Genomic DNA, 27,888 nt, shown 5'->3' with positions numbered 1-27,888 from the left:
AACCCTCTTTGGAGAACGAGAAAGGAGGTTGTGGAGAAACACGTGTTTTTATTACCGGCATTCAGTGATAGTAAATCGTGTGTCTGGAAGGCGGAAGGAACCTCTGAAAACAGTGTTACAGCTAATCCAGCTCAGGCTGGATTCTGGCCTCGCGGTCCACCTGCCTGTGCGCACTCTGGGGCGCAGCCTGCAGGGTTCTGACGGACGCTGCGGTCTGGTAGGGGGTTCCCAAGGCAGGCGCCTGTTCATCTGACAGTGAACCAGAGCGTCATCTGTCCTGCTGGAGGCCTTCAGTGAATGCCCAGTGTTTTCAGATACTGTTAGAACTCGGCACTCTTTTTTTAAAAATATATTTTATTGATTTTTCACAGAGAGGAAGGGAGAGGGATAGAGAGTTAGAAACATCGATGAGAGAGAAACATCAATCAGCTGCCTCCTGCACATCCCCACTGGGGATGTGCCCACAACCAAGGTACATGCCCTTAACTGGAATCGAACCTGGGACCCTTGAGTCTGCAGGCCGACGCTCTATCCACTGAGCCAAATCGGTTAGGGCAGAATTTGGCACTCTTAAAAAAAAAGTCTCCCCGTCATTTTAGGGGTGTCAGATACCATTGATTTCAAATCAGGAAGGTTGGTAGCCTGTTTTTGCCTGTTTAGGGAAAAAGACACCCTAATATGGTTATATATGAACATTTTATTGTAAAAAGTGGAGTTGGCTGAAAATCTGAGGAGTTAGCTTTCTTCTGTCACTTAAATTTTTATTTTCAAAATAATTTCAAGTGTACAAAAAAGTTGAAAGAATAGATTTAAACAAAGAACTTCTGTATGTTTTTTTTCAGATTTACCAATTGATGACATTTTGCCACAATTGCTTTATCATTCTATAACATTTGTAGGGATGTACACATACTATTTCCCTGGTCAGTTTTGTTTTATCTTTGTAATCATAATCTAGGACAGTCCTTTCAGGATATAGATGAGAATATCGAAGTGCAGAGGAATTAAATGAGTTAACTTAGGTTTTGCCTAGGAGCTGGGACTCAGTACCCGAGTCCTCTGTCCCAATCTATGTTCTTTTTCTGCTTTGCTGTCTTTTACTTGACTCTCCCGATGAATAGGCATTCTCCACAGAGAGAATGTCCGCAGATGCTCTGAAGTCATCAGTGCTCCAGCTTTTTGTACCAAGACAGTTTTCATGCTTAAAACCGTTGAGGATGATGAGTATGTTGACTCTCTTTTTGTGGTGATGGCATACACTTGTTGAAATTTATCAAATTGTACACTTTAAATATGTGCAGCTTATTGTATGCCAATTGTACCGCAATAAAACTTTATAAAATTAAGGACCCCAAAGAGCTTTTTTGTTTCTATGGGTTATATCTATCAGTATTTATCAAACTAGATATTAAAATGGAGGGACTTTTAAACTATTATCTATATATATAAAAGCCTAAGTGACTGTTATGACCAGACAACTGGCCAGTAGCTATGATGCGCACTGACCACCAGGGGGGTGGTTAGTGCGCTCTCACAGCCAACTTCCCGCAGCCGGCCAACCTCCCGCGGTCCCTCCCCCCGCTGGCCGACCTGATCGGGACTGGGCGAGACGGCCCCGATCGCCGGCCAGGCCGAGGGACCCCACTCATGTACGAATTCGTGCACCGGGCCTCTAGTTTTAAAATAATACTAAACTTAATTTTAACATTTTTCATAGGTATAGTTACAAAAAAAAGAGTTTAGAAGTAAGGTGTGTGTTTTCCATTTCTCTGCGTCTCTTTAACATCTGCTTTGTGTGTTTAGTCTGTCACAATATGTTGTTTGAGTTTGAAGCATATGAAGAAACTTCGCTTCACATTTATATGCCCTTAAGAGGAGGAACCTTTGATAGTGTTTTTCAGATAATGGATATTCGTCTTTGATTTGATATCAGATCTTGACAAAAGGGTCTTTGCAATTGTTGCAATGTAGAATCTGAAACTTTTTTGTATTTCTCTTATATTTAAAAGCCATGGGTTTATTTGCACTTGGATGGATCTTACCTGATAGAATTAGTCTGTCTTTTATGTATAGACTAGAGGCCTGGTGCACGAAATTTGTGCACTCGGGGGGTGTCCCTCAGCCCGGCCTGCACCCTCTCACAGTCCAGGAGCCCTCAGGGGATGTCTGACTGCCCTGGAGGCAGGAGAGGCTCCCGCCACTGCCGCTGCACTCGCCAGCCATGAGCCCGGCTTCTGGCTGAGCAGCGCTCCCCCTGTGGGAGCACATTGACCACCAGGGGGCAGCTCCTGCGTTGAGTGTCTGCCTCCTGGTGGTCAGTGCGTGTCATAGCAACCGGTCATTCTGCTGTTCAGTTGATTTGCATATTAGCCTTTTAGTATATAGGCTATTACTACTTAATTGGTACTTTTAATATTTAGTCACTTGCCTTTTCTGTTAAATGCCCCAATTTCTCAAAAATAGAAATTGGGCCCAGCCAGCGTTGCTCAGTGGTTGAACGTTGACCTATGAACCAGGAGGTCACGGTTCAATTCCCGGTCAGGGCACATGCCCAGGTTGCGGGCACAGTCCCCCAGTGTGGGACTTGCAGGAGGCAACCAATCAATGATTCTCTCTCATCATTGATGTTTCTCTCTCTCTCTCTCTCTCTCTCTCTCTCTCTCTCTCTCTCTCTCTCTCTCTCTCCCCCTTTCCCTCCCAACCCCCCTTCTTCTCTGAAATCAATAAAAATATATTTTAAAAAAATAGAAACCAGCCCCTATGTTTTCCCATTTTACTTTTATAGGAGAACCAAGGTATCTAGACTTGTTTCCATTGCACTATGTACATTGCTTTTTGTTTTGAATTTAATTTTTCACTCTTTTACTGAAATAGACTCTCTGAGTAGACTGCAGTTATGATAAAAACAAAACAAAACAAAACAAGACACCCACATTTATTCTAAAGGCTGTTGCTCCTGCAAGGGAGTTTGCCTGCTTTTGCTGGGGAGCTTTGAGGAGGGAATCTGGGTCAGCAGCAGTGAATGAAGATGCGGGGTGAGCCTCTGTAGACATGCTCATGAGACGCTGTGGGTGGAGGCGGCTGTTCTCCGCGCTGTGCCTGAGGGCTGCTTGGGGCTGGGCGGCGGTCCTGCTGTGGAGGGTAGCCAGTGCCGTCCACATCTTAAACATCCTTCTCCAGGATGGGGGAGGAGATGGACAATCGTGGGGTTTACCAAAGGGTAAGAAATATAAGCAGAAAAAATGTATCTGTAAGCACCATCACTAGTCTTTCAAAGTTTATTTTGGAAATGATAGGCTATTGTGTGCATTCTTTTGGGGCTCCTAATGCTTTTCATACTAAGTGTAAATTACTTTCCAAGAAGTTTGGTGTATAGTGGAAGACAGAGGGAAAGACAGAGAGAAACATCGACGTGAGAGAAATACATTGATTGGTTGCCTCCTGTATGAGCCCCGACCAGGGCCTGGGCCAGGGAGGAGTCTGCCCTTGACCAGAACCAAACCTGGAACCTTTCAGTCCACAGGCCGATGCTCTGCCTACTGAGCCACACCAGCCAGGGTTTATACACTTTCTAAAAAGTTTTTGTCAAAGGCACTAGCAGGTATGATTGTTTTATATTGTACTAGGTTTCCTACAGAAACTCAACTCCAGTGGGGAAACTGGTACGTTGTAACTTTTGTTCCATGTTTCTATTTGCAGGGTCTCCAACTGCATTTCTTGAAGAGAAAATGGCCTTCCAGGGGTATCAGAACAACCAGAACTGGCCAGAAAACACAAACTTTTACTTTGAACCCGAGCAAGTGGTGAATCCTGTCCAGACTGGTAAGTGCAGGCTTGCCTGTGACTGCTGAATGCAAACTAGACATAAGCATGAGAAAGCCACAGCCACCACTCGGATCAAACATTTAGCCTAAATACAGCTCGGGAAGTACAAGCGAAGTGTAGCTGAAGCCCTGGAGGTGGAAGTGACCCTCCTCTCTGGGCCTCTCTCCGTCGTAGGCACATGCCCTCTGGCTCTCTCCCCTGCAAAACCTGTTTTGAATAAAGTAACTGAAATTCATATTCATTGAAGTTTAATTCTTCTAAAAGGAAGTATTACAATAATAATAGCACAATTTTTTCCTTTTCATTGAATGTATTGGGGTGAGTCTGGTTAACAAAATTATACAGGCCTCAAGTGCACAGTCCACACACAGCTGTACACTGTTGTGTGTTCACCACCAAGTCAGGTCTCCGTCCATCAGTCACCATTTCATGGCACCGTTTGTTGATGCCTATTTTGCCCCAGGCATAGTGCTACAGCCTGTATATATGTGTGTGTGTGTGTGTGTGTATTATATGTGTTTCTTACCTAACTCTGCCAAATATATATTATACTCGTTTGACAGAAGAGAAAAACCAAGACTCACACCCACTTTATAAAATTCAAAGTAATCTGTGGAGTCGGAAGGCCTATCTGAGTGGGAAGCGGCGAGGAGCGGATTGCAGGAGGCCTCCACGTGGAAGCCTCAGTGCCTCCGGGCCGAGTGACCTGGCTGAGAGCTCACGTTGTCTCCACTGAGATGGGGCTTTTTTGCTCTTGGACTTACAAGAGACACATAGCTGGTTTCAAATTAGTGAATATTTATTGATTTCTTACATGTACAGTGACATTACCTCAATTTATTGAACTTACTATTGACAACACACGTATAACCAATCAGCACTCACTGTAGGGTAGTAAGGAGTGCTGTCTTTGTAGTGGTGTTCACTGGGGTTGAGTTTTCGATCCCTTTTCCCTCCAGATCCCTACCAGATGCACTGCGGTGACGGCCTGGACGATCTGCTCTTCTTTCCCGGCGGCGCTAACAGCGCCTCCGCACTGACGCGGCAGAGTGACCCTCTGAGAGACGGTACGGTACGGCTCCTCCCGCTGGGCTGGCCGCTCCCTTCAGACAGTTAACGTGGTCTTTACCCATCACCTTTGAAGTTCACTAGGCACAGCCACGCTTAGGGGCTGTGGCTGGGACAGGCACTTTCTAGACCAATCGCAGGAGAGCATTCAGTTGGGCTTTCTGGGCTGCTCACCTCGCGTGATGGGATCTTGAATTCTATGTCCTACGGCCAGATTCTGCCTCCACATTTTAGTGCCTCATTCAATGGCCTTGGGCAAGTTTTGTTTATAACTTTAGTTTCTTTTATCTAATAAGGGGCCAACTGTAGTTCCTACATTAAAGATGAGCTAAGATCAAATCAAATTATGGAAAAGCATTTTGCATATTGTTCATTACATAGTAAACATGAAACAGATCTTAGTTATGAATTGGGAGTATCCACATTTATGGTGCTGCATAACTTTTACACCGAACTTTTCTTCTCCTCACCTTGGGTTTCAGCGGGACTATTTAACAAGAAGACGGATGAACAAGAGCAGAATAGTTTATTAATGCATGTAGCATTCATCATGCAGGAGAAAAGCAACACAAGGTGGTTTCTTAGAATTTCTGTTTCTGTAGCATCTTCAGTAAGAGCATTACATTTGTAGAGAAATGACAGGACAAAGGAAGCCATTTTAGACTGAAGGCGGCAGCCTGAGGGGCAGGGTGCGGAGGGAACTCATGGTTTGCCTGCAGCTTGCTCTGGACCCCCTCTGGGCTGGGAACAGTTTAATCTCAGTAAAATCTCAGGCAGAAATGGGGGGGGTCCTTTTCTAGGTTTGCTGCTGCTTAATTGCCTTCAACTCAAACTAATTTTTCAGTCAAAAAGACATATTTTGGGGTGACATATTCTGGTTCCCTTCACTGCCCAGCATCAGTAAGTCCCACTTCAGACAGTGCTTGTGATTCTGTCTTTGTAAAGATCCTGGCTAATGGCCCTGGCCGGTGTGGCTCAGTGGATAGAGCGTCGGCCTGCGGACTGGGGGGTCCCGGGTTCGATTCCCGTCGAGGACATGTACCTGGGTTGCGGGCACATCCCCAGTGGGGGGTGTGCAAGAGGCAGCTGATCGATGTTTCTCTCCCATCGATGTTTCTAACTCTCTATCCCTCTCCCTTCCTCTCTGTAAAAAATCAATAGAATATATTTTGAAAAAGAAAAAAAAGATCCTGGCTAATAATATGTTTCATTAGGTTTTTCTTTGAAGGATGTTAAGTGAGTTGACCTTGATGTTACCCATCTTGTCTCCTGATACTTAGATTTTGGCTTTGGCTCCTGTTTTCCCAGTTCACTAGGGAGTGAGTCGTTTAGATGCATTGACTTCTTTCCTCACAGCACCTTTCTTCTCTCCTTTTGTGCTCCCTCGCTTTTCCCCCAATGTAACCCCTATCACTCCACACCCAGCCACCGCAGTCACCTCCTGACTGAGTTCCTGCTGCCTTTTAAAATCCATCCTGATTAGACCTGGAAGACTGGCCCCTCTGCGTCCTGTTCTGTTTGTCATCTCGTTTTCATGAGTAAGACTCAAGGTGCCTTGTTTGTTTTCCCTGCTCAGGCCTAACTCTCTCTGGCTTTCCAGATCCCCTGTTCGCTCTGACCGTCTTTCCCTGGCTGATCCGCAAGGTGTGCAGCATTGAATCAGACGGACCTCATAGTTCCAGACACATCTCGTCCTGGTGGCCTCTCCGTACTGCTTTTTTGCTCATTGTTCTCCGTCCTTGACATTGACTCCTCTCTCCTCTTCTTGCTCTTGCTTCTCCTCAGAAGCCTTCTGTGGCTATTCTGGTCCTCGTGGTTGATTTTAAACTCTGACAGCACCTCGTTCATACTATAACTTCTGTATTATTTGATCTATGTCGAAGATCTTGCCTCTCTAGCTAAACTGTAATCATGTTGATAGCAAGGGGTTATTAAATGCACTATTTTTTAAAAAATATATATTTTATTGATTTTTTACAGAGAGAATGGGAGAGGGATAGAGAGTTAGAAACATCGATGAGAGAGAAACATCGATCAGCTGCTTCCTGCACACTCCTTACTGGGGATGTGCCTGCAACCAAGGTACATGCCCTTGACTGGAATCGAACCCGGGACCCTTGAGTCCGCAGGCCGGCGCTCTATCCACTGAGCCAAACCGGTTAGGGCTTAAATGCACTATTAAGTCTGGCAGTGGACAGCATAATAATAATCTTTTGACATTATCTAGTTCTTAATAATTTACAAAGCATTTCCACAAAATTGTTTCTAACTTTGAAAAAGGAGGTGTTAATCTCTTTATGGGTGAGAAAGTTAAGACCCTCGATTCTTTACTCTACGTTGTATCAGTTGTGATGTTGAATCTTTGAAACGCACGCTGGGAGGTTGACTCAGCACTCCAGGGCTACGGTGGCACCGCACAGCCTGCTCATCAGCCAGGAAGCTGGAGAATGTTGGCAGCGTTTCCCCAGAACTGTCTTGCTTTGTTTTCATTGGCATGTTCCCTTCGGTCTCCATGCTTGTGGCAGTAGAGAAAGCTTACTTTAAATGTCCAGTACCTTCTTCCCCCCATGCTGACATGTTTGTTTGTGTTTCACTATTAGGTCACCTTCCTTGCGACACATTTACTCCTGAAGCAGTTGTACCTCAGGGCTGGCCTGTGGAAGCCCCGCACTCCCCCCAGGCGGGGGTCTTCATTTCCCCAGAGGCCACACCACCTCTGCAACCCACAGCAGGTAAAGGATTAGAACCCCTCTTATCGGTGTGTGGTGGCAGTATTTTTTAGCAGCATATAACAGTGTAGACAAAAATGTCAGATTTGTCACAAATATTTTAAAACTTATATTACTGATTTCACAGCTAGAGAAATGTAGGTGTAGTTGAGATATAAGACTTGGGGTTAATGGGCAAAGAAAATCCCTTTTTAATTTGGTGCAGATTTCAGATTCTAGGGCCCACATTCCCTTTCTGACAATAATTATAAACCTGTATTGTTTTTTTTAAACATTGGGTGTTTTTCTTCTTTGCCTTTTTTCCTCCATTATTTGTTCTCCCAATAGCCTATTCTTTTACGTATTGGGACTGTCAGAGTAGGCACAAAGGCATTCACTGGCCAGCTTTTTAGTTATGTTTGGGGTGTTAGGGTCACAAAAGCCAGATATTCCTGTGCTCTAAGAAAGTGAGTTTTGAATGCAGAACTCTGAGCAGACTATGATGGCTCCTAAATGTCCAACGTATTTCCCTTAGAGCCAGCCGGGGAGAGAGAAATGGCACCAGAAGAGAGGGCATCGACCAAAGCATCGGAAACGAGGATGGGACTGACGGCTGCTGACATGGCACCATCTAGAGAAACAGAGATGGCCCTGGCTCAGGACATGGCGCCAGGCACAGAGACAGAGACACTGGCCACAAGCGTGGCATCACCTACCAAAGAAGATGTGTCCTTTGCCAAGAACATGGACTCACCCATTGAGTCAGACGTGGCTGTGGTCACGGATGTGGTACTGCCTATAGAATCAACGGAAACCCCAGCCAAGGGTGCAGTGCTCTTCAGAGACACAGAGCGGGCACCACCCATAGAAATGGACGCGGCTCCAGCTGAAGGCGTGGTGTCACTCACAGAAAGGGAGATGGCATTGGCTAAGGACATTGCATCACCCACAGCCAAGGAGTTGGCTTTGTCCTCGGGAACAGAGGTGGCCCGGGGCAAGGACATGGCCCCGCCCCCAGAAACAGAGGTGCCAGTCAAGGACATGGCCCCGCCCCCAGAAACAGAGGTGGCCCTGGGCAAGGACATGGCTCCGCCCCCAGAAACAGAGGTGGCCCTGGGCAAGGACATGGCTCCGCCCCCAGAAACAGAGGTGGCCCTGGGCAAGGACATGGCTCCGCCCCCAGAAACAGAGGTGGCCCTGGGCAAGGACATGGCCCCGCCCCCAGAAACAGAGGTGCCAGTCAAGGACATGGCTCCGCCCCCAGAAACAGAGGTGGCCCCGGGCAAGGATGTGCCTCTGCTTCCAGGACCAGAGCCATCCCTGGCTAAGGATGTCGCACCACCTTCAGAAACAGAGGCGGCCCCAGTTCCGGTGAAGGACATGGGAACTGTACGGACACCAGGAAAACCAAGCGAGGGCTCCCAGTTCGCATCTCCCCAGAACGAGGGGCCGTCAGCTGTGCCTGCTGCCATGGTTTCCCCAGGTGCGGACTCACATGTGTTCAGTCTTTCTGTCTACCAGGGGTGGTCTCCATCGGGCCAGGGACAATGAAGACAGTGCTTTGCAGATCTGTACACATTCCTACTCTCCCAGACGTTACTTCTCACCTCACCTCCTCCAGCACCGTCTTCGTCCCACTCTCTGCCGATCTTGTTCCTCTTATAGATCAGTGAGCAGTAAGAGGGGCATCACAACCTCACTCCTCATCTGCCTCCCTGACTGCTTGTGTCTGTGTCCAGAGACTCTGCCCCTCCTGTTCCTGGGAGTAGCATCCCTGCTTCTGATTAAGGCCACCTCTGTTTTGTACTAGATCCCATCTCTTCTTGCTCTTCTTGTGATTGCTCTGGTCATTCTCTCTCTCTCTCTCTCTCACTCTCTCTCTCTCTCTCTCTCTTAATCCTCACCCAAGGATATGTTTCTATTGATGTCTTTAGTGAGAGAGGAAGGGGGGGAGAGAGAAAGATGAGAGAAACATTGATGTGAGAGAAACATCAATTGGTTGTTTGCCTCCCCTGTGTGCCCGACTGGGGATTATCAAGATGATCCACCAGAGATGAGCCCCAGCCTCTGAGGTGCCCAGGACAGCGCTCCGGGCCAGCGAGCACCCCGCCAGGGGCTCCCCTTCTTCCTCTCAGCAGCGCTTTCCCTCCAGTGGGCCCTGCCCACCAGCATGCAAGCACTTGTTATTGTCCCATTTTAAAAACAAACAAGCCCCTCCAATTCCACCCCCCACCCCCTCCCTGCTGCCCTCACTGCAGCCCCTCAGTCCTCAAACGCTCCTCCGTCCCCAGCTCTGGAAGGTGGAGAAATAGCTGAGTCGTGCTTCTTGGAAACCTGTGTGGTTTTACTGTCACCTTTAGAGCCAGTCACAGCTGTGGGCCAAACGTCCGCCTTGCCACCAGACGAGGCATCTGTGCCAGAGAAACTAGAGCAAAGGCAGCCGCTCAGCCCTCAGCCTCCGGAGCCGCCTGCAGCGCCCTCAGGTGGGTCGGGAACCACGGCCCTGGGAGGGTGGGTGCGGCCGTGGCCTTGCCCCTGGTCGCAGGTGGTGATCAGCAGACTGTTGATGAGGTCTGTTCTCTTAGATTTTGTCTTGTTTGGGCAGAAAGTCAGCTTGTTATCTACTTTTCAGTGATCACCACGCCAACCCAGGACACCTAATGCAGGTCAGCTGTTCCCCACTCTGTCCCGTGTGGTCTCAGGCAGGTTACTGAACGGCCCTCAGCTTGCTCCGCTGTGAGAGGAGGATGTTGGTTCATGTTCCATGAGCCCCTGGCGACAGTGTCACAGCCCGGCCGCATGGGCACCGCCCGGGAGCTCGGCTCCACCTCAGCCTCCCGAGTTTGCAGATAATTCTTATGCCCTTACCTGTGGGAGGCCCTGCTCCCGAGGCTTCCTGCCTTCAAGTCCGTTACTTTGTATTGTGAGCCAGAGACGTGCGTAGTTTATCGTCTTGAGTCTCTGCTTGCCTTCCCGTGACGGTTAGAATGTGACCCGGAGGCAGGGCTATGGTTATTTCCTTTACGTCCTGTGCTTTGCACACTGAAGAGCCAGCACCAGGAAGTACCACAGTTAAGTTTAGGGTGTTTGTTTGTTTGTTTTTTAATATATTTTATTGATGTTTTACAGAGAGGAAGGGAGAGGGATAGAGAGTCAGAAACATTGATGAGAGAGAAGTATCGGTCAGCTGCCTCCTACACACCCCCTACTGGGGATGTGCCCACAACCAAGGTACATGCTCTTGACTGGAATCGAACCTGGGACCCTTTGGTCCCCAGGCCGACGCTCTATCCAGTGAGCCAAACCAGCCAGGGCAAGTTTAGGTTTTTTTAAGATGTCGTTTTAGTGACTCAGCATATCAATAAAGATTTATCAAGTTCTTAATATGCACAAAATACACCATGCTGAAGCATAGAGGTAGCTAAGTCGGGGCCCTTGCCCTTCCATCATTTTATTACAGCCTGGATGGAAAGAGAAGTCCCCAGGCATGAACACTGAAACCAAAGATCTATGTAATTGAATTAGTTTAAGAGATGGCACCAAATACTAGTAGCTACTGATTAATTTCCAAGTTAAATGTTATAAATGTTGTAGGGTACGAAAGCCTAGCCATTTTTTTAAGAGAAGCAATTATTGATCTGAGGTATTAAATAAAGGGTAAGATTGGGAGGAATTGGGTGGGTAGGTATTTGAATATTCTCTGGAGCATTTCGTGGGTCAGACCTGACAAGAGCTGTCCTAGACCCGCTCTTCGTGGGCCCTTTCTAGGGCTCAGATCCTGCAGCCTCGACGTGGAGGCAGGCGCTGGAGCAGTGGCTCCTGAAACACTTCCAAGGGGTTTCTCCCAGTCGTTCTCACTCATTGTCCTACTTGGCGTTTCTGTCGTTCTCTGCCTTTGGGAAAGGACATTTAGGAACAGAAATTGAAATCCAGCACATTTGTCTTTTACAGTAGGAGGTTCTGGTTCTGGAACGATGAGATTATTTCTCTGGCCCAAATACGAATTCAGTATCTTTTTCTTTTCCTTTTCTTCTTCTTTTTTAGTAGTATAAGTCTGGTCTGTTTCCCAGAATTTATCTGGTTAGTTTGATAACTGATTAGTATAATATTGGTGACAGACTCTTAGAATTATAAATTCAAATGCCACCAAAAAGAAATAGGAGTTTACCATTTTATTGCAGAATTGGGAATTATGTGCCTAACAAAAATAATGACAAATATAAACAAGTATCAGATGAGAGCCATAGGCAGTAAATGCTTATTATAGGGGTTAGGAAATCTCTGAATTTCTTTTCTCCAGTTTTAAATACTTTGTAAATATGTTTGAAAAAAACATTTAAGATGATGATCTTTGTTAAATATTTGCTAATCCCAGTTAAGGGTGAGAAATATTTCAGGAAAAAAACTTTTCCTAAATGAATTATGATGTGGGTTGGCGAAAATAGACTACGTAAATGAGCCAATAAGTGGACTTTTTAAGAAACAATAACAAGGAGTTTTCTGTTTGGAATCTTGGCCATCTCCGTGTATTGCAGGTTCCCTTCCCACACCAGCCAAGCAAGTGTGCCGGCCCAGGGACCGCAGGGCCGCCCGGCCCCGGCCCGCCAGGGTCCCTCCTGAGCTGCTGGGAGGCTCTTCACGGAAGACTCTCGATCCCGGGCTGGGCCCCTGCTCCTTGCCGGAGCCGGGCTGGGTCTCTGGCTCATTTCCCTGTGGTGAGCCTGGGAGCCAAAGGAAAACCACTCCTGCTGACTTCCTTGAGACACAGAGGGAGCCTGGCAGGGAGGCCTGGGAGGTAGAGAGCACAGCAATGATGAAGAAGAAAAAGAAGAGACCAAAGCAAAAGCGATGTTCCCCACCCCGGGGCGGGGGGCCCTGGGGTGATGACAGTGCAAAAGAGGCTGACGGCCGTCCCCTGGCAGCTGACCCACAGAAACCAGGTGTCCTCCCCAGCCAGCCTGCCACTGTGGGCGGACAGCATGGACCGGCCTCCAGGGAAAGCCCGGAAAAGGATGGTGGGGTTGACTCTGGGACAGCCAAACCGGCCGCTGAGAGCTTGGTCTCGGAAAGCCCCAGGGTTCCTTCCTGTCCTTGGGAAGAACCCCCTAAAGCCCCAGCGAATTCTCAGCTCCAGCTGAGCAGAGAGGCAGAGGTCAAAGGTAACAAGTCAGAACCACAGAGCCAAGACAGGAAATCCCTGCAGCAGGGTGGGTGCAAACCACAGACTGCTCCCCACCTGGCGACCCCTCTCAGACCAGAGGGGTCCCTGGCGGAAGTTTCTGCACACAAAATAGAAGCTCCTTGGGAGGTCAGAGCCCAGGAGGGTTGCTTTCCTGTCTCGGACCAAGAGGCTACGGGGCCAGTTGTAAAACCCACAGCAGCAAAAGAGCTGCCTAATCCGACACGCAGTTTGACAGCGAATAATCCACTAGAAAGCAGCCTGAAAGAAGGGCGTGATGGAAGGACAGTGCCCGCGCTGCAGACTGACAACCAGGAAGCGTTCTCTGAAGCAGCTGAGGATGTTAAGGAACTTCACAAGGAAGCGTTTCCCACGCAAGGACAAGAGATGAGCATCTTAGCTTCGGAGCAGCTGCCACAGGGCAAGATTCAGGTTCCTGGGCCCGGGAATGAACCACCTAAGAGAACAGCAGGTGATGGCAAGAGCAGGAAGGGAAGGGGGAGTTCTGGGAAAGTGAGAGCGAGTTCTGGGAAGGCAAAAGCAAGGGCTGAGCTGCCAGTCCTTCCCGACAGCCAGGGAGAGGGCAGAGCTGCTCGGGGGCCAAGTGCGCCAGCCCCTGAAGCAGAAGGAGCGCTTGCTGGGGATGGGAGGGAGGAGCCGAGGCTGGATTCTTCCCAGCAGCCGGGGGTCAGGGCTGCTCTCCCTGAGGCAGGGCTCGAGGGGGCGCCTAAGGAGACTGGCCCCAGTGTGGCCAGCACCTTGCAGATGCTGACTCCTTTGGAAACTAGGTCAGGTATGACTCAGACTCCCAGCACCACAGCAGACAGAGGAGCTGTGGCCATAGATCTGGGTGTCAGTAACCAGAGCAAAGAAGGAAAGTGTCCGTGGATGGATCGCGAGGCAGCTCCCAGGGTTTCTGAAAAGCCTAAAAAAAGAAGCAGTGAAGGCAAAAACAAAAAGTTTAAAAATAATTACTCTGCACAGCTTGCTAGGGTGGAGAGCAAGGAAGAAGTCCTCAGCCCACCTTCCATAGGGAAGGATGGAGGTGCTGGCACTCCCCATCCAAACAAAGACTCAGCACTCACTTTCCCCCCCAGTCACGAGCCTTTGCTCTCACAGACATCAAATGCACCCACAGTGGAGGTGGTTGACGGAAAGGCTAGAAATATTGAGGTTAATTCTTTTGAGCTCGGGGCTCTGGGTGGGAACAAAACAAGTACAGTCAAGGGTGCTGCTGTTATTGAAGTAGCTACCCAGGTGACAGATGTGAGCTGCCAAGACCAAAGCCAGGGGGCGGGACTTGTCCCTTCAGTCCCGCCTGCAGAGCGTAAGACAGATGCAGCCCGGGGGCCCACTGCAGCGAGGGACAGCCCGAGCAAAAGGAGTGATGACGGGAAAAGCAAGAAGGTGAAAAATAGCTTTTCTGAGAAGCACATTTTGGAGAATAAGACAGATGCAGCAGAAAGACATGTTCCCATGGAAGCCACAGGAGACCACAGAATTGAAGGAATGGGCTATGTGGATGAAAATAGAAATATTACATTTACCTGCCCCCGAACACCATCTGAGGTCATGAGTGCGTCAGCCCCTCCAGAGGCTCTGCATTCAGCAGCCTGTGAAAAACTGCCCACTCCTAGTCCTCAATTAGTAAAGGGAGGTGAAGCCTTTACAGGCACCTTGGCAGAAAGTAGGCAAGGGACAGCTCTGGCCCAGATCTCCGAATGGTCAGTGGTGGGTCATTGCAGCAAAGATGGCGTCCCAGAGCAGGAAAGAGCCCCGGCCGCCTCCGCTGCCAGGCCCCATGCAAGCCCAGAAGGAGGCGCCCTGACCCTCCCAGCAGCCACAGAAACAGGGCAGCGCCCTGGGGACCGCTGTCCTGAGCATAAAGAGCAGCTGGCTGAGCCCGTGGAGAACGAAGCAGGGGTAGATGGAGGGCGTGTGGGGGGAGAATCTGAGTCAGTGCCCAGGGGGGCATCTAAGCGTCCAGCAGAGGAAATCACAGAACCAGCCAAGGGCCCCTGTCCTGCAGCGCCCACGGCAGACCAGAGCCCACCTGAGCGCGGAGGCCCCGGGGTGCGAGCCGGCGGGAGTCCCATCCCAGCATCTCCAGTGAACAGAGAGGCAGAGGCTGGGGAGGGCTCTGCTTCCGGTCACACCCCCGACTTCCCCGGAGACGGAGCACACGGGCCCCTTTGCTGTGAGGACCCACGTGCTGAAGGCAGAGCGTCCAGGGGCCCCGCTGGTTTGAATAAGGAGATGGAGGTGACTCTTCCGACTCCAAAAAGTGAAAAGGACCAATGGGAAGGAAGCAGCCTGGCTCCTCAAGTCACAGAGTCAGCACCAGAACTCCAGTTGGATTTCTCCGATGGCCAGCTTGGCGCTGCCCCCTCGAGTGCGGTAGAGAAGTTAGTAGTGACTGCCTGCCAGGGGCTTCAGCTCCCAGAACCCAAAGATAAGGTCTCGGAGGCACCTGAGAAAAGGACAGAAAAATCTGAACCGAAGGCTCTGGGCGAAGGGAAGAAGGAAGAAAAAAGAGTGGCAGAGCCCATGAAAGGCTACATGAGACCCACCAAGTCCCGAGGACTTGCTCCACTTTCGCCAAAGTCTACGGTCCAGGAGCGCGAGAGACCCAAGCACGCCACGCCCAGCGGTAGGAGCCTGCCAGGCGCTGTGTGTGTGCTGTGGCTGTGAGTCCGCATCAGAGAGGCACAGAGCTTGTGCTTTGGTTCCATCCAGACTTAATTCTCCGTGTTAATCAGTGATTTGTTGGCATGAAAAACGTATAACTTCTAATGACGTGTTTTCTGCAGCCCAGGCATGTCTTGTGCCAGCTTGAGGAGGCTGGTGACTTGATTGCATGCCTTCTTACCCAGCAAGGAGCCTGAGTTTTAGGTGGAGGTGAATTTCAAACATGAATTGCTTAGCAGAAGGCTGTCACTATCCACTATCCTTAATTTTTTGTTTAAAGTGTGCCTTGTATGTGTAAAAGTTCCAGCCACATTTAATCATTATTTTGTGTAAGGAGGAGAAAGCATTTTACATCCGTTTATTCTTATACTATTACTTACTTACTAATTATTGTGACTGTCTAGTTATTGTGTGGTAGCAACTGTGAACCTGCTTGTACCCCCCCCCCCCCCCCCCGGGTGTGTCTCTTGGGCTGGTGGGACTGATACCCAAGCTGCTCTCTCTCAGATGAAGGGAAACGGGCCGCCTGCTGGCGCAGACGTCGCTTGTGCTTCCAGGAGAGACCAGGGGAGGGACCTCGCGAGGCAGCCCGTCACTCACAGTCCGCTGCTTACAGCCGCTGGCCCGCAGTTGCCCGTGGGGTAGAGCTTTGGGCTTAGACTGTGTCCATCAAACAGTCTACATCCACGGGCAAGTCTGTGAAACTTGCCCATGTGGGATTCCTCATAATTTTGTCATTTTTGGCTCTAATCAATCAAGTAATTCCCATGAGATTAAGAAAGATGATTCCTTAAAGATTTAGGAATGTTATCCCCCCCCACACACACACACACCCTGAAAAAGTATACATCTAACCTGACTTCCCTGAGCCTAACCTCCAAAAATTGGTTCCTGGCCTTTGAAGGTTTTCACAGCCCACAGATGATGCTGTTTCTCAGTCACTGTCTCCCACCGTGCACGCTGCAGCTACTAACCCCAGAGATGAAGGTGCCACTTGGCCTTGGCAGCCAGCTGGGCTTGGGAGGCTGCGCCGTGGGTGGGGGGCGTGCTGTGGGCTTGTTGGGGCGAAGCGTGTGCTGTGCATGCCCTGTTCCCAGTGGGGAGCACTGCTGTGTGAGCCAGGGTGCTGGCGGGGGCTCTTCCATAAGATCTGCTCATCTTCTCGGTGTTTATCTTCTACTAGCTCTCCTGTTGCCAATGCGGAAAATGAAGTGGAATGCAGGAGCTTCCAGCTTCTGTTCAGGTTTCCAGTGTTCTGTCCAGGGCTTTAGTTTAGTTTATAGGTCTCAGCAGGGTTTCCTTTTCTGAAACCTCCCATCTCTTTCTGCTCAGTATCTTCCAAGAGCTGTGGAAAGAGGGTTTGTCTGGTTTGGAAGGAAGCAGAGCTGTGGAGCTGCGGGCCTGCCTCGGCCAGGCCAGGCTCAGCCTGTGTGAGGCGTGGCCGCGCGGAGGGGCTGCAGAGAGGGTGATGGATTTCGGACAAAATTTATTGTTTCTTCTCTGAATTCTAGAATACCTTTTCCCTAATGTGAATGTAATCTATACATTTTAATAGTTAAACCCTTTTTGTACTCGTTTTTGAATAGGTAGTACATTCACATGGTACAAAGGGGGGTACACCGTAAAGTGTAAGTCTGCCTCCCCCCAGGCACCCCATCCAGTCTGAGCACAACTTGTTGGAAAAGGGCTTCCTGTGGGGCGGTGTGTTTTGTGACGTTGAAGGGGCGATCGTGATGGACCCCGTGGGTGCTGTTGCTCCACAGAAGTCCCCCTGGAGCCAGGAGAGCGGTGGGAGCAGGGCCCCTGGCAGGTGGTGCTTGGGCGGGACAGCTGTGGGCGCCTGTGCACAGCCCTTCCCTCTGCGGGGGCAGCGCCCAGCCTCCTTTTTCTCAGCTTCATTCCTTTTTCTCAGTTTGCTCGAGCCCATCAGCTGACTTCCATCAGCCGGGAATGTCAGTTGATGGTGGGAAATTCTCTTGGTGTGAAACTGTCTAAATCCCACATCCTCACAGTTTCAAGGCCCCTGTACATAAATAAAATGTGTGCAGCCTGTGAAGAAACAGTTGGTAAGTTTAGAACTTGCTCCACTTCCACACCCGGAGAAGTGCCGCCGGGTAACACCTTTCCGTAGAGGATGCCATTCGTGAGGCTCCTTTCCTGTTGCTTCCTCCCACTGACTCTCTCATTCTTTGGCTTTTTCATCTTCCTGGCTGAATATGAATGAAATTTATGGAGAATTCTCTATATATGCACAACTAAAGAGAAACTTGCTATATGCTCAGCACTATCTCACGTGGTTTTCGCCCTTAAACAGTTCTCCTCACCTGATTTCAGTGAGAACATCTCGTCTGCAAGGCGTGCAGCACACGTCAGCTGTTCCGCTCTAAGGGTTCTTCCCCTCGCATCTCCTCCCCCACTGTTACCCTCCACCCTCTGGCTGACAAGTAGCATTGGGGGGTTCAGGAAACCAGTGACAAGCAACAGCTTCTGACGTGGGCTGTTGCCGACATATGTACTTGCTTAGAAGGGGAGCGGCCCTGTGTGCTGGGGCAGGTGAGCCTGGCTGGCGCGGACCTGGAGGACGGTGGGTGTGTGTTAGGTTCCTTGACAGGGTGTTTCCATAAATCACTTAGTGTAGGTTTGTGCTGTGGGTGGGCCACTGGTGCGGCCTCCGTTTCTGTGGGTCCCAATATGGATGACCTGGGTCAAGGGTCACATAAATCAGATTACTAGCTCCGGCTGTTTTCATTCGTCTGTTTGCATTCCAACTTTGGAAAGTTAATCAGGGAGAATCATGATTCTCTTGATTCTCATGTACTAAGAAATGTTTCTAAAATTTAGTTGAATGTGGTTTTAAAGTGCTTCTGCCGGTAAGTAAAGAAAGAGATAGCAATTGTACAGCCTCCAGCTTTGATGAGTGTCACAGGCCTTGTCACCAGTAGAATGACTGACTTGTATTGTAATGACGACGGTTAGAAACGGTCCCCTGGAGACAGTAGCAGGTAGCATTTGGTCAGTCTGGAAAGTAGCTTTGTTGCATGAGGAACGGATAAGAAATGCAGGGCATTTGCTCCAGTTGTGGAGCAAATCAGGAGCAAATCTGGACCCGTCGAGGACTAGCTCAGGGCACAAGGCAAAACCAGACCCATCCGCCCGTGCATCCGCTGAGATGGGCCCTGCGGCGGAGCCAGCTCCCACGAGGCTGGGCATGTCTGTCCTCTGTGGTCTGATGAAGAGCCTTGGAGACCACCTGCGACCAGATGCATGGGAGGGGATTCGTGCACTTTCCTCAGACTTGCAGAATGGAGCCTAAACATCTTTAGCCCAAGGCGGCACAGTTCAGATCAGCGCCTGCCTAGGTGAGTGGAGTGATGGGACGGTGAGGTCACGTGCTTCAGCACCAGTGCAGAGGGAGTTCACCCGTCTGCCCCGAGAGCCTGCTTACTTAGTGTGTGCCAAGCGCTGTGCTGGACACGGAATGGCAGAGTGGACAGGTGTGACTCCCGCCCTTTAGAAGCTCCCAGGAAAGGCACATAGATACAGTTATGCTGTAGCTTCCAAATCCCGAGAAAGGGCAGGGCAAGTGAAGTGTTGCCAAAGCAGGAAGGAGCCAGCTTCCAGGGCAGAAAGGATTTAATGAGCCAAAAGCTAGCCAGAAAGGACCAGGCCCTGGGGCACGAAGCCGAAGCCAGCTGCAGCGGGTGGGGCGGCGAGGGGCAGGCAGCATGCCCGCAGTCCTGGGGTTGACAGGCACTTCCATACATTGTGTTTGGGGGAAACGGTGCTTTGAAAGAACTCCCATGGGCCATAGATAGAGGGTGGCAAAGGCGAAGCGGGCGGAGTTCTTGGACAGCACGCAGTCTTCAAGGAAAAAGTGGTTACTGGCTCTGATTGGTTGCAGGTAGTAGTTTTGACAGTTCTTGCACGTGGGGCATGCAGTGCGCAAGGCGCCCTCATGCCTGGAGGCGGACGCAAAGCTCCGACATGCATCAGGATTGTGGGCCACAGCCATGAACTGGCTCACTGCTCCGCCTGTGATGTCATTTAGAACATCTCGGAATGTGTTTCTGTCAGTCTAGGAGACTTCACAGAGGAGGTGGCGTTGAAGTGAGTTGTGAGTGAGCAGGAGTAAAACCCAGAGGCGCGGAATGCTAGTGGCAGCTGAGCCTAGAATCTGTCCTGTGGTTTATAAGCACGTTTCTTTTCCCCGGGCGTGCTCAACCTTGCAAGACTGCCGGCAGTTCTCACTCACTGCCTGACACGTGGGGTGCTGGGAGGTGTGACCGTGCGTCTGTGGCCGCGATGATGTCTGCAGCTCTGAGCTGGACTAGAGCGCTGGAGAGCCATCCGACTGCTGGGTCCTCTGTGCTGGCCATCGGAGCTTTCGCCGCATTTGGAGAGGAACAGACCCTTCATCCTTTTTTGTTTTTTAAGACAAAGTGTATTAGGAGTCATAGAGGTAGAGATGGAAGGAGTGAGCGTAGGAGAAATGGGCTCAGGAAACAAGTCACAGGCGAAACCAAGGGCCCTGGAGTTCAGGAGAAAGAGAGCGGCCAGGAAACAGGCCCGGGAGCTGCTGACCCTCCTCCTCCTCCTCGCCTCCTCCGCCTCCTCCTTGGTGTGTGTTGCCAAAGTAACAGTCGAGTCAGACTTTAAGTCACTCTGCCTCTCCCCTCTGTACCAGCCTCTGGGTCCACGTTTTTCTTTTTCGGATTTGATTGAATTTATTGGGGTGACGTTGGTGAATAAAGTTGCATAGGCTTTGGGGTACAGCTCTGTACTGCATCACCTGTCTATTGTATTGTGTGTGCACCACCCCCTGCATTCGCACTTTCCTCGGTGAAGCAGGAGGACCTGCTTACTCAGGCAGCCTGCAGGGAGCTCAGAGGCCGGCCTGGCAGACATTACTTCGCACACATGCCAATGCTTTGGAGAATGGAAGAGTGGCAGAGAACTGCTAAGGAATAAGTCACCCTCCCTTCCTCATTCTCTGCAGTTAAAACAAAACAAGCCCTAGCGGTTCGCTCAGTGGGGAGAGCATCTGCAGGACGGTGAGGTTGCAGGCAGCAGCGTTGCCTGGGCATTTTCTTGTTTGGTCCTGGTGGGGAGGGTTTGGGTCGGCTGTCTGGCTTTTTCTTCGCCTGGGCTCCTCTCTGCCCCTTCGGAATGTGGCAGCCAACTCGTCACCATTGTCTTCAGACAGGCGGCTCCGCCCGCAGGCCAGCCTCTGCCAGCAGGTGGCACCTTGCAGGGGAGGGCAGGCTTATTGGGGAGCTGGGCTCTGGAGCCCAAGTTAAAATCACACTGTGGGGTGGACAGTGCAGCACACCTGTGGTTCTTTGAATGTGGTGCAGCCTTTTGAGGGAGATGTGGCAGTTCGAAGTGTGAGCCTGGGAGGCGCTTCACAGACGCCCCCACTTCAGGTGAAGAAGCTGAGACTAGGGGCAGTTGTCTGACCTGCTCAGAGTCAGAACTGTTACGTGGCACAGAGATCTCAAAACATGGTCTTCGACCCCAGGCCAAATCATCCCCCCAAACCAGAGATAGGAAGTGTCAGTAAATTGAGTGAGTGAGTGAGAGTGTGTGTGCGCGCGCATGTGCCTGTGTGTTGGGGGAGTGACCAGTGGGATGGGTGGGTTTTGGGCGCACACCTGATTTCTCTAAGGGATTTTCCAAAGCTTTGCCTCTGGCATGTCTGGACTGCATTGCAACAGCACCCTCCTCACCAGGCTGTCGTCACTTTCCTCGTTTATTGTCCATAACTCTGTGGTTCCGCTGGAAAGTAGATCTTTACAAAGAGAAGAGAGCTGAGCGGGCTTTGACTGACTCCCCCCCTGAGGCTGTCTGCACCCAGGGTCTCCTCGCCTGCCATTACTCATGAGCCTCCGAGCTGCTGGCACCGCCTTCATCTCATGGTGCCCGCGCTTCCTGTGCCTGAGTGAACGTGCTGTGTAGAGCGAGGACCGGAGCCTGGATTGTTCTCTGACAGGTCTCGCTACTAAACGGCCGAGGTCAGGAGGAAGGAGAGGGCGGAGGAGCTCAGGTTCAATGGGGTTTCATGTTTTCCTCGGTCGCAGCACTGCCGCTCTGACCACAGCCCTGTGTTGGGTGCTGACGTTGTGAAGGGCGTGCTGGGTGGGGCCCTGCACTGTTGGGGACGTGAGTAAAGTGGCGAGTGGCCTGAGCAGCAGAGAAGGTAGGTGCTCGGACAGAGGCCCCAGGGAGGGAACCGCTCTGAGGTGGCCTTGGGGATCTTAAAGACCCAAGAGGAGTAATCCAACCCGGCCTTGTTTTTCTGAAAGCGCTGCTAAAAACTTCATGAAATCATTGCAGCTGATTGCAGATGGCTTTAAAAACTCAAGCTAACGTTTCCTCATCTTGGGAAAAGACACCTAATGTATTCTTTTATATATATATATATATATTTTAATTGATTTCAGAGAGGAAGGGAGAGGGAGAGAGAGATAGAAACATCAATGATGAGAGAGAATCATTGATCGGCTGCCTTCTGCATGCCCCCTACTGGGGATTGAGCCCACAACCCGAGCATGTGCCCTGACTGGGATCAAACCCGGGACCCTCCAGTCCGCAGGCCGACGCTCTATCCACTGAGCCAAACCAGCTAGAGCCATCTAATGTATTCTTGATGAATATTTCGTAGTTCCTATTTTAGTACAAGATGGTGTGACTCATAGGCAAGGCAACAAAGATCACTATTGTTCAAGGTAGATTATGCTCTGCCCTTTCTTTAAGTGTAACCCCCTACCCCCTGAGAATTGTCTTTTGTGGATCCCTCCGTCCTGAATGTGCAATTTATAAGCTCAAAGGCCAGGGCAGCAAAGGACCATGCTGCATTAACGAGGGCACTGGGCTCTGATGGGCGGGCAAACCCCAAGCCACAGATGGCCCGGGTTCCTACCTTCGGAGGTCTGAGGAGGCGAGCTGCCCCACTGTGTTCACGTGGCAACGGGTGCTCCGGGGGCTGGAGGGAGCAGGCTGGTGCTGAGGGTGGAGACCAGCCTGTCCCAGGAGCCCAGGGGAGCAGAGGCAGGAAGGAGTGAGCATGTGAGGGGTCTGTTGTCACATGAGCGTCTTGTCACCGGATACCTGTCCCCAAAGCCCTGGGATGGCTGTGGTCTTCCCGCGGACCCTGGATTGGACTGCCACGGGCAGAGCTCCGGGGGAGCGCTCATGGGCTCTGGGGACTCCATTCCAGTCTGTTCTCAAGTGAGCTTCGTAGGTTGCTATGACAGCAAACCCACTCTTCCTCTGAGAAATGAGTGCCTCCAATTTTCATATGACATTCGGGGGATTAAGTGAAATTTTGAGCGATTTTCTGGAATCATTGTTCTTTAAGGGTTATGGCTGGGGATTGGCCACTGAGTCTGGCTTATTTTTAAAACAGTTTTCTGAGTGGGTGAAGTGTCAGGTAAGTGAGTGTGTGTATACGCAGATCCGTATCAGTGAAAGCCGGAGGAACGACTCCCTCAGCACCCACGCTGGCTCCAGGCCATGCTTTCAGTTGCAGAGCTAAACGGAGTGCTGGTTTGCAGGGAATTACATTTTTAATTTTACCGTGGCATGTGAACATGAGAAGTAGCACATCTCTTCCTTTCTCTCTCTCTCATTCATCTTCCTCCTTCCTTTAAAACTCGTAAGTTGATTCAGCGCCCAGCCGCTTGAGTTGAGAGGAGCAGGGGGGGAGGTGGATTTTGTCACGAATGCTGGGGACTTGCTGTGATGTCACTGCCAGCTCCGTGGATCGTGCGATCAGGCGGCGTCAGCGCCAGTAGCGGGGGAGGCTGTGGGAGAGAGCGCGCTGCACTGGGCCACGGACAGCCAGCTCGGTGGGGGCCAGCCTGCAGGGGGCCGGATGGACGCCTCCAAAGAAATCAGCCAAGCTGGGTTTGAGTGGCAGAGGACAGAGGGCAAACTGAATGAAATCGGGCTCCATGTCAGCATGGATGGGCAGCTGCAAGACGGGCTTGTGAACAACGCCAGCTTCCTGCAGCCGACGCAGCTCTGCTTCTTTGAGGGGAAGCTAGACAAAGAGCTGGGCACTGACGCGCAGGGCAGGGAGCATCCAGCGCGCTCGGGCCACTGTGGCCGCAGGTACGTGGTGTCAGGCTCCTGCTGTGCCTCGGAGGGGAGCCCGGGTCACCAGAAGGCAGCCGGGTTCCAGCTGGAGCCCAGGGAGGGGCCGGACAGAAACAAAGCCTCCACAGTTCAGGAGCTGGTGGCAGGGAAGGATGGGCCAGAGACCAAGCGCCAGCCAGACCTGGATCTCCCTGGGCCTGCTGACCCCCCTGGGAGGGAGCCGGAAAGCAGTGTTTGGAACCCCAGCGTTCACCCAGTGGCTGCAGGCTGGCCGGGCTCCAGGGCAGCAGCTCTGGGAAAGGAGAATGGCATCGCTCCTGGCCGTCGGGGGGCTGGCGGGGGGAGTGAGACCTCGGGGCAGCTGGAACGTGGGTCCGCATTACCTGTGGCCGTGGCCCACCCAGCCCCCACTGCCGAGCACCCACCCACTGCCACGCCACCCGGCACTCTGGTGGAGGCCCCCCAGGCATGCTCGAGTGCCAGCGCTCAGGCCCGGGACCATGACAAGGAGCTGGAGCGGCGGCGTTCTCCTGAGGAGGGCGCTCTGTTCGCCCAAGCCCAGCAGAAGAAGGCCGTGCGCCGGGCCCTGTCTGAGTGCGCCCACCTCCCAGTGCCCCCAGCTGCCAGCCTCGCGGACAGGTACCCCGACCTCCCTGCCCGAGAAGAGCCCGTTCCTCCGCCCAGGACACGGGGGGCTCCTGCCGTCAGGCGCTCCATGACGGTGGCCGAGGAGCAGACAGCTGGCTGCAGCTTGAACCCTGGGGAGCTGCCCAGCCTGTCCACCGAGGAGCCCCCTCCTCCCCTCTGCGCGGAAGCAGCGGCCACGAAGGAGGAAGAGTCGGCCCACTTGACCCACTGGAACAGCAGCTGCAGCAGCAGCGCGGGGAGGAAGGAGCTGGGCGCTGCAGGGCTGTGTCTCCAGCAGGAGCTGGAGCGGATTCCTGAAGTGAGCAGCCCGGACGGGGGGCGAGAAGGTGTTAGTGGAGCCGGCACGGACTCAGGCCCCCACGTCTGCCAGGCAGGGGAGCAGCAGCCAGGACAGGGGGCTCTGGCAGGGGAGGAGGAAACCCAGGTCACCGCTCCCCAGAGCGCGCCGTCGCTCCTGTGTGAGGAGGCCCCACGTGACGGTATGTTTCTAAATTCTCCTCCAAGGGAACAAGCAGGCAGCGAGGAAGGACCCAGTGACAGAGGCGGCGGGAGCGTTAGGCAGCCTGTCTCAGCCTGGGAAGCGAGTTCCCTGCCTGGGGAGGTCCGAGGAGGGAACAGTGATGGGGCTGGGCCAGCCTGCGTGTCTGCTGGCAGCACAGATCGTGGGGGCTGAGGAGGTGGGCTGGGGGGGGCGGGGTTAGAGGGCGGTGGGCATAAGCAATAGAGCCTTCCTCGGCCTCCTGTCACCTCGCCGCCACCCCCTCAGCTCCCTGTCCGGGCCACGCAGTCACCGCTGACCGGCTTCCTGGCTGAGACCTGCCTGTGCCGGGAGGTGCACACAGGTTACCAGCGCCGACCTCACGAAGCAGCACAGTCTGGGGGGAGCTGCTTCCGTTTTACTTTTGTTCCAGCTGAAGAGGAGCCTTTGAAAGCTGCTGTTTCATGTCCTTTCCTGTTCCTCGCGGTTGACCGTCTTGCTTCTGGTTCTCTTTCCGTGTGCGGGTTGGGAGGATTGTGGGGGGAGAAGACAGAAGAGAGGAGACTTCGCTTAATACGCGCCGAGTCTGCGGTCTCGGGGCTGCCTCCTGTGTCTTTCTTCCTGCCCCCCCCCCCCCCTCCTTGGGGGTCTGAGAAAGCTGTTTCCCGAGTCCAGTTTGCGCCTTCACAAACGTGTTGGCTGGTGGGGATTTAGTGGGTTTTGTTCGTAAAAATTGCCTCTTTTCCTAGGAACTGTTTTCTCTAATATTTATCTCAGGACATTTTTAATGAAAGATTTTACTCTTTTTCTCTTAAAAGCAGATGTGTTGTTTTCTAGGGAAGGGGTATTGGAGCGGGACCTTTAAGACTGACAGGTGGCTTCTTTCTAACGGAGACGGACAAGGAGCGCCCTGTGTCCCCGATGGTGTCCTGCCCGGGGCTGGCTTCTGCTTGTGGCAGAACATCGCTCGTGGCCTGGGTTCTGTCTCTCTTCACTGATCCCCAAGTGCCCAGTTCGGTGCCAGAGGCCTTCTCGGTGGTGATGCATGAAGGTTTTTGTTTGTTTCAGAACAAGTTCATCCGAGTTCACGCTCACTGAGGTTCATGCTGATAGAAAATTTTAAATGGCTGGCACACCCCACCGATCCAGTCACCTGATAGATGTTTGCTGCCCTGCCAGGTGCGGGGTGAAGACGGATGCAGTCAGCGTGCCTGCCAGGTGCCGGCATCCGCACTGTCCAGGGGCTGGCGTTGTCCTCCCCACCAGCAGCTGGTGGCCTGGTGTCGATGGGCCTGCTGGTGAGAGGGTTGTAAATCGTGGACAGTTTGGAAAAGGTGGCCTTGGACCCGAGGATCTGACAATGGGGAGGAAAGCTTCCAGGCAGACGAGGCGTGCGGCCCAGACAGCACGCTTCAGCTAGAAGGGCGAGTGTCTGGGGGGCAGTCTCCTAGAAGCACTCGACTGCAAAGGATGCTGCACACTCAGAGGAGCTCACATGCACAAAACGTTGAGGACAGGCCGTAGGAGAGTCCAACTGGAAGAGCAGCCAGCCTGCAGCCATGTGTCTCGGGACCTGTGCTTCCCCCTCATATGTCTCCATTCCTTTCCCTTCTGGAAACTGTCTTTTCTCTGCCATCTCTTACTTCTTGCTTCTTTGTGACTCGGTCTGTACAGGACGTTGGGTTGGCCTCGCTGGGCTCTGGGTCCCGCTCTCTGCTACCTTAAGTCTCAGGGACCCACGATTACTTAGTTGAAGTTTTCTTTCCTTTAGAGAAAGAGCGCGTACATGTATCTTATTGGCTCAGCTTGGTCCACATAGCTGTTTGCCAGATACCACAGGCTTATTAACCAGCCTTCGCCATTCAGACCTGTCACTTCACCTGGAGGCTCCTGGAGAAGGTGCGGGCTGAGCACTGAGGCCAGAGCCGCCTGCGTCCTGGCAGAAATCGTGAGGGAGGGAATCTGGAAAGTGGTTTGGAACCCAGGTTTCAAATGCCCTCCTCGGATGCTCCAGGGTTCTCTTGTGTTTAAAACACTGGTGATTGCCTGTGGCAATAAATTAAGACTCAGCTCAGTCGATACAATGCTGGAGACAGAAGATTGACTGGAGGCCAAAAAAATCCTGTTATGACCATTAAATTCAGAGAGTAGTTGCAGGTGCAATACCAGCAGAGGTGGGGTCACCTGGACTGGAACACTGGGTGATGTGTAAGACGTGTGTGTGAGAGAGAGAGAGAGAGAGAGAGAGAGAGAGAGGTGTTTTGGACCCTGGGTTCATCAGCAGGTGGTATGGGAAGATCCAGCAGAGGGAGCAGTTCTGTGGAGCAGTTAATGAGTTCTGTGTCACACTTTTTTAACGGGATGTAGAGGGAGTGTTCGCTAACAGCTGCAAAGGACGCGGGTCGTGGCAAGAAGCACCGACTGGGAGGGCGACACCTTGTGCTGTGCATGGCTCACGTGTTCTCGTTGGGTGACGCTCACTGTGCAGGTTGAGGTGCCGCACGTTTATGTCACGGGCAGTGAGGTCGTGTGTTCACTGAAGATCCTGGGCCCCTGAGGACGCTCAGTGGTCAGGGCTGGGGCAGAAGGGACACGTTGGGTAAGGCACCAGCTCTGCTGCGCAAGGCATTGCTGCCCACCTGGCATGGCGTTGTTGTTCTTTCTTCGATATATTGTTATTGATTTCAGAGAGGAAGGGAGAGGGAGAGAGAGAGAGAAACGTCCATGAGAGAGAATCATTGATCGGCTGTTCCCTGCAGGCCCCCGACTGGGGATGGAGCCCACAACCCAGGCCTGTGCCCTGACCGGGAATCAAACCGTGACCTCCTGGTTCCTAGGTTGACACTGAGCCTCACTGGCCGGGCCCAAAGATTTTAAAAATCACACACAGGTGTATTTGTAACAGAAATGTATTTTCTCCCATTCTTTTCTAGACAAATGGTTTTGTGTTATGCATACTGTTCCGTGCCTGGCTTTTTTCTTTCTTTCCTTTTTTTCACTTAGAGATGGTTCTATATCAATCACAAAAGAGTTTTTTGGTGCTTTTTCAGATTCTGAGTTTGCATTAATATAATCAGTTTCTTATGAATGTATGTCTGGATTGTTTCAGGCCTTTGCTTTTCATAACAGTGCTCTGGTAAAAGACCACAATGTTGGCCCTGGCCGGTTTGGCTCAGTGGATAGAGCGTTGGCCTGTG

General features: G+C 51.7%; 1 protein-coding gene across 1 annotated transcript in view; it reads left to right on the top strand.

Moving 5' to 3' along the window:
• MAP4 (microtubule associated protein 4) overlaps positions 1-27,888 on the top strand; it is a 63,857-nt gene that overhangs the window by 19,500 nt on the left and 16,469 nt on the right. The window contains exons 3-7 of the mRNA XM_023745467.1: positions 3,700-3,822; positions 4,785-4,892; positions 7,494-7,625; positions 8,137-9,084; positions 9,962-10,084. Of these exons, the coding sequence (XP_023601235.1) occupies positions 3,700-3,822; positions 4,785-4,892; positions 7,494-7,625; positions 8,137-9,084; positions 9,962-10,084 (1,434 nt within the window). The remainder of the gene's footprint in view (positions 1-3,699; positions 3,823-4,784; positions 4,893-7,493; positions 7,626-8,136; positions 9,085-9,961; positions 10,085-27,888) is intronic.

Source organism: Myotis lucifugus, unplaced genomic scaffold (genome assembly GCF_000147115.1).
Source record: "Myotis lucifugus unplaced genomic scaffold, Myoluc2.0 scaffold_547, whole genome shotgun sequence".
Taxonomy (NCBI): domain Eukaryota; kingdom Metazoa; phylum Chordata; class Mammalia; order Chiroptera; family Vespertilionidae; genus Myotis; species Myotis lucifugus.
The sequence above is the reverse complement of the archived record's forward strand: the minus strand, read 5'-3'. Positions and strand labels throughout refer to the sequence as shown.